This window comes from Pinus tabuliformis, chromosome Q (genome assembly GCF_031772625.1).
Source record: "Pinus tabuliformis cultivar Carrire ecotype Pingquan chromosome Q, CPIR1, whole genome shotgun sequence".
Taxonomy (NCBI): domain Eukaryota; kingdom Viridiplantae; phylum Streptophyta; class Pinopsida; order Pinales; family Pinaceae; genus Pinus; species Pinus tabuliformis.
In genome coordinates, this window is record NC_142296.1 from 73,203,943 (window position 1) to 73,210,291 (window position 6,349).

Below are 6,349 nucleotides of genomic sequence, written 5' to 3' on the forward strand. Positions count from 1 at the left end.
CTGTAATAATTGGAACCCGTCATATTCACATTTAAATTTATGTGATACTCGTCATCAATTATAATAGGGATCGTAAATATAAGTTTATTGTTTTAATGTTATTGCAGGTCTGGATTTGGAAAACATGTTTTGTTCTTTCAACAGTGGGGCACTTTAATTGGCTCTGGTGATGGTTGTCAAAATGAAGTATTATGTGTTAAGAACTTTGAAAGAGATCTGTTAAGGTGTTAAGAACTTTGAAAGAGATCTCTTAAGGTATTTAGAGGTTATGGTGGTAGGGATTTATTTCTCTAATCATAAAGAAATAAAAATATTAATAAATAAATTTGTTATTTTTTATGTGCTTTTATTTTTTCCAGTCATTAATCTTTATTTTAGCAGCCAATTTACTATCTTATTTAATATTACACAACTCAATAACCTAGTAAACAAAATATAATGAAAGTAGTAAAATTTATATATAAAGGTATAAGAAAAATTAACACTTGGAAATCTGTATAAAACAGATAATAAAACATGGAAAACAAGTAAATGCCATCAGATTTTCATTTTACAGTTAAAAATAAATTCCAAATGGCTTAATCTAAACAACCCACATATTAACTAGGAAAATAAAGGAAATTCAGGCATCCTGTAGAGATTTTTGTAAATCTGGGTTATAATTATTAAACTTCAGAATTTTAGGTGCGCCAAGTTTTTGATCACGCTGAATCCATTTCCACCATAAAAAAATCATTCAAACACTACAGTATTCTGATTTTTTAATTTTTCTTTACCAACAACATTCTAATTTTTTAATTTTTTTACCAGATTCCAACCAACAAATCTACCTACTGGGCAATTGTTAGATAACGCCTGTAATTTCAAATTCTAGGCCTGGTCCCAAATATTGTGTAGGCAACGAATATGTACAACAGCAACCTTTAATGCGGCTGAGTAGAGTTGAGTTCATCGCGTTTTTTTTTCTTCGCGTCTCATGTCCCACGACCTTTCTCCGTGAATGCCAAGGCATGCCTTGGCCTTTCGTGAAAGGCACCAACTGGCTCGATGTCAACTTGTCATGAACGAATCAATTCATCATCATTCAGGCTTCACATGCCATGGGAATTCCAATATGCTAGTTGGATAAAGCACGCCGATGTCGATCGTGGATAAAATACATTAAAAATAGGAAGTTTGGACAAGGGCGGAGTACCTGTGCAGCTATATATATAAGATAGTATGAAGTGAATGGGATTGTAATCGAAGGAAGTGGCCTGGAAATTGCTGGGGTTGTTGGACGGAAGGGAAGAGGGAGAAGCCTAGTGAGCCATCATACTCAGATTGTTGTTGTTGGCGAAGGGGAATGCTGCGTCGATGGAGGTGGAGCCTGTAGGTATATTTTAGCGTTAGGTATGTAGTAGCACCTCATTGATAGTGCAAAATTTGCAGAGCAACAGCACAAATCAGAATTTTAGCTGAAGAGGATAACTATCAAAAAGGTATATTTTTCCGTGAACTTTAGACCCTACAAAGTTTCAAACAGATGGATCGGATTTAGTCACTTGTCTACATGATTTGCTCCAATTTGTATAGTTGCGTATTGAAGAATTTGTATTTGTATCGCGGGAAGATGTTTTGTTGACCCATTATCTGTGAAATGCCTGCCTCTGCCAGAAATGGATGGGAATTCGTCTTTGGACGTGTATAATGAATATGAGAAGCTCGTTATACGAATGAATATGCCCAAGTTAGTATTTTCTTCCATGGTTCTACTTTTTCGAGTAAAAAAAACTGGTTTGGTTTGGTTTTGTATTGAAATTATTTTTCCATTATTTATGTGATTAATATGGAAGACAATTTCCATAAAAATAACGATATAGAATACAAAAATCTGAAATCCAAACAAAATAAATTACAAAATCTGAAATCCAAACGAAATAAATTATTTTTTTTGGGTGGAAATTTAGCTCACTATTGACCCATCTTTCTGTTTTGTTTTGATTTGATTTTAGGGTCGTGGTTGATAACACCGTCTGTGAAAACGCAACATTGGTGAAGGTGAAGCCCTTGGCTTTCTGAGTCTTGATCTGAATTTTTGGAATCCATCCTATGTAGGGTAGTTTTGCACTATGCATTTGTTTTGTCCAAATTGCTTTTGGGCTTTAGTGAGAAGTGACCCTCCAGTTTCCGGGATGTAGAGTTAATAACTGATTTAGGGCTTTTCCTTCTTACAGGTCGACAGTGCAAACAAGCATGGTATTCTGTTGGAGGTTGTTCAAGTCCTGGCAGACTTGAACCTTAATATCAAAAAGGCTTATGTTACATCAGATGGGATATGGTTCATGGATGGTATGCTGTAGTTATGTTTATGTTTTGTGGGTTAATACTCTTTACCGTTGTTTTAGTCCTGCTCTTTACAATTTCTTCTGCTGTGGCAGTTTTCCATGTCACGAACGAAAATGGCGAAAAACTTAAAGACGAAGGCATAATTGGGTACATTCAGAAGGTATGCATAAATTTATGTCAAACCCTAGTTATAAGCCATACAAAAAAAATTCTAATTATCCTAAATGATACACTTTTGTATTGCAGACTTTGGCAACAAATCCTTGCATACTTCCTTTGTTTGGAAAACCAGTAGGTGTAGCGGTAGCAACTCAACATACAGCGATTGAATTAACGGGCACAGACCGACCGGATCTACTATCTGAAATATTTTCCGTACTCAGTGACCTAAAATGTAACGTTGTGGAGGCAGAGGTGTGGACTCACAACAGGAGGGCTGCTTGTCTTGTTTACGTTACTGATGAGGAAACTGGTGCTGCCATCGAAGACCCACAAAAGATTTGTAAAACTCGAGAGCTCTTAGAAAATGTAATGAGAGGAAACAGCGACATCCAAGGTGCTAAAACTATGGTGTCGGTGGGATTCATTCCTACAGAAAGGCGTCTGCATCAATTGATGTTTGCTGATGGTGATTACGACAAACTGGACGGAACAGGAGGCCAGGCACCTCCTCCTCTATACCGCAATGATGACAACACCAAATTTCTTGTGACTGTTCACAACTGTTTGGAAAGGGGTTATTCTGTGGTGAATGTTCAGTGCAAAGACAGGCCTAAGCTTCTCTTTGATGTCGTTTGCACCTTGACTGATATGAAGTATGTTGTCTTTCATGCCACTATAGCCACTGAAGGCCCACAAGCTTTTCAGGTATAGCTTCAGGACCTGATTTTTGGTAGGATCTTTTCTCTTTTCAAATATTTCTTCATCTTTGATATGGTCAAAACGGGTATGCATAAACTAGATGTATGTAGTTGCAGGTCACATCCCTAATGGCTTTCAGATTTATTTTAATTAGAATAAAGAATTTTTTTTATCATTTTAAGAAATGGTTTTGGAGTAGTTTTCGGGAGTACATAGTATATAGGCTTGCAGGGGATTGGACGGTAAGACTTTTTTTTTAACCAAACCTCCTCCACACGTAGCCTTTGGACCATAGTTTTGGGACCAAACCTCCTTCACTCTTTGGACCACAGCCTAGGGACTAATTAGGTTAAAGAAGTTTATTAAAATTTATCTCAATTCCTCTCCATCTAGGTTTGAAGTTCAGGCTGTGACATGTTTGACATTACCTTGATTCCTCTGAATAGTAAGTAGATATTTATGGTTTACCGGACTAGTACAGTGAACCATTAATAATAATAATAATAATAAATAAGTTAAAGAAGAGTTGGGGAATTTATTTCTGTTCTTTTCTTTTGCAATGCAGGAGTACTACATCAGGCATGCTGATGGATCTCCTGTGAATTCAGAAGCAGAGAAGCAGCGTGTGATTCAGTGTTTGCAGGCTGCAGTTAGAAGAAGAGCATCAGAGGTAGGAATCCAAGGAGCGCATCAATGCTTAAGACTTGGGGTTACCAGTGTAGTCAAATTTGTTCCTTCTTAAACCTTACTTAAGTTAGTGGGAGTTTTGTTGATAATGGTTTTATGAATTCAGGGCATGAGACTCGAACTATGTACCGAGGATCGAGTTGGGCTTCTGTCGGACGTGACTCGCATATTTAATGAACATGGGATGTCAGTTACAAGAGCAGAGGTATCAACCCGGGGCGATAAGGTAGCTGACGTGTTCTATGTGACTGATACAGCAGGAAACCCTATTGATACCAAGACGGTAGAAGCTGTTCGGCGAGAAATTGGACATTCAATCTTGCAAGTGAAAGACGAGAATATGAATACAAAATCTCCTCCAAGGGAACCTGTGATCCAATTCTCCCTGGGTAATCTCTTGAAATTGAAGTCGGAGCGTTTTCTCTACAATCTTGGATTGATTAAATCCTATTCTTAGATGAATAGAATTATGTGTACAGGCTATACTTGCGGGTTGGGCGAACAGAACAGTAGAGGAAATGATGCGTTTTGGCCTTCAACCATACTGGCAACAGAAATTTCAGGGACGGGCTTTAAGTTTGTGGGCCTTTAGCGATGGTGATTAAGGGACTGCCTTCGCAAGTTGTATAAATCATGGTTTTTAGAAACGGTTGTGACTAGTTTTTTTACAGACTAAAATTGGCGTGATTCCAACATAATTGAAAATGCAATTGTCACAGGACGTGTCAACATATGAAAAGCACAATACGACCGGGGCTTGCCAGGCTTCGAACAGGAGACTACCTTGGACGAGTGCTAGATTGGTTGAGCCAAAAACTCTGATGTTGGTTTTTGGCTCGGTGTAGTTTTCGTTTATGTATTGAAATATATTAGTTTTTCTTTGTATAATATTGGTTTATGTATTGGAAAAACACTATATATTCGAAAATATTAGTTTTTCTTTGTATAATATTGGTTTCTGTATTGGAAATTGTTAGGTGTTTTTTTATTTTTTGGGGTATAAATTGGTTAATTTAAAAATTTATAAGGCTATGGTTGCATGTAGTGTTCTCATTTTTTAAATTTTGGGTTCTTTGAAAGAAAATCTATGTCCTTCCAACTTTGATCTGTGAAACTATTTTTAAAAATTAAGAATATAACTGGGTGGAATAAAGGCAGTGAATAAACACTGAGCAGTTCACCTAAAAAAGCAGATTTATTGGGATATATACAGTCTCAATCTGATCCGTAATGTTTCAACTCACTAAATATCGCAAAATTTATTTGCATTTTTTGCTGCAATATTTCGTACATCATACTTCTAATATTGGAACAGTCTAGCCAATGCATCAATCTTCGCTGTTGGCCGGGCATGACGCAAGTGATAAGCAGCAGACATATGCACTGGGCCAATTGGGTTCCTGCAAGTAATGAACCGCCCAGTTTAGAAGTCTTTTTGGTCCGATGTTATGGAGTTTTTTTGTTAAAATCTTTTTCAATGTTGTTTAAAAGGTCACTTGAGTTTTTAAAGAAACATAAATCAAACAATTCATAATTCAAACCTTTCATTCTAACAAATTCCTACTACTTAATTTTGAACCAATTTAATTCAAAAATATACCAAAAAAGCTTTATAACATCCAACAAATACACTATCTTTCAAGATCCACATTGGAGCACCCAACAAATACACTATCTTTCAAGATCCACATTGGACCAATTGCCGGCACCGTCGGAGGTCACTTCCACAGAGACTTGGCTTTCCTTCATCCAGTAAAAACTTGAGAAGAAAGTTCCAAATATCTCCGTCTTGGATGGTCAGCCTAAAGGTGATTACCCACCGCACTAAGCCGTGGGTGGTGGGTGCATATGGAGAGAAAATGGGATGTCATCTGGGTTTACTTAGCAATTTGATTTATTCCAAATTAATTGAAATTTCATTTATTCCAAATCAATTGTTGTTTTCAGTTTATTAGTTTATGGTTCGGTTTTTATTAGTTTTAGTTTAATTTTAAGGGATATATTTGGATTATTGGGAAAAGGTTGGAGAGAAAATGGGATGTCATATGGGTTTACTTAGCAATTTGATTTATTCCAAATTAATTGTTGTTTTCAGTTTATTAGTTTATGGTTCAGTTTTTTTATTAGTTTTAGTTTAATTTTAAGGGATATATTTGGATCATTGGGAAAAGGTTTGAAGAGTAGATAATCTTGGGATAGATTCCATTCTTGTTAAGTGATAAGTTATTGGTATATTTGATTTTCGGATTCTTGAATATTTTAAGAAACTAGTTTTTCCCAAATTATTCCAACAATTCAACATGATCAAAGAAAGAAAGAAAGAAAAGAAAGATATGGTATTTTCAATCCATTTTTACACATCTACACTAGTAGTTGTGATTGAACAATCCATAAACAAAGAAATTGAATTTGGAGACATAATACTAAAATATACAAGGAATAATATTTTTTATCCCACACCTTTGCCTTCAAT

At 36.0% G+C, this 6,349-nt stretch overlaps 1 protein-coding gene across 1 annotated transcript; it reads left to right on the plus strand.

Annotated features, from left to right (window-relative positions):
• The first annotated feature begins 1,131 nt into the window (after nucleotides 1-1,131).
• Nucleotides 1,132-4,825, plus strand: LOC149218325 (ACT domain-containing protein ACR4-like). The gene is made up of 8 exons (XM_089383902.1): nucleotides 1,132-1,481; nucleotides 1,657-1,729; nucleotides 1,995-2,040; nucleotides 2,217-2,331; nucleotides 2,421-2,488; nucleotides 2,575-3,195; nucleotides 3,755-3,859; nucleotides 3,983-4,825. The coding sequence occupies exons 2-8, from the start codon at nucleotides 1,659-1,661 to the stop codon at nucleotides 4,331-4,333; spliced, it is 1,377 nt and encodes a 458-aa protein (XP_089240028.1). The 5' UTR covers nucleotides 1,132-1,481; nucleotides 1,657-1,658; the 3' UTR covers nucleotides 4,334-4,825.
• Nucleotides 4,826-6,349: the final 1,524 nt, after the last annotated feature.

Coding starts and splice junctions, on each gene's coding strand:
- LOC149218325 (XM_089383902.1), top strand. CDS start 1,659: ATGGATGGGAATTCGTCTTTGGACGTGTATAATGAATATGAGAAGCTC. Junction 1,730..1,994: donor ATACGAATGAATATGCCCAA/GTTAGTATTTTC, acceptor ATTTGATTTTAG/GGTCGTGGTTGATAACACCG. Junction 2,041..2,216: donor AAAACGCAACATTGGTGAAG/GTGAAGCCCTTG, acceptor TCCTTCTTACAG/GTCGACAGTGCAAACAAGCA.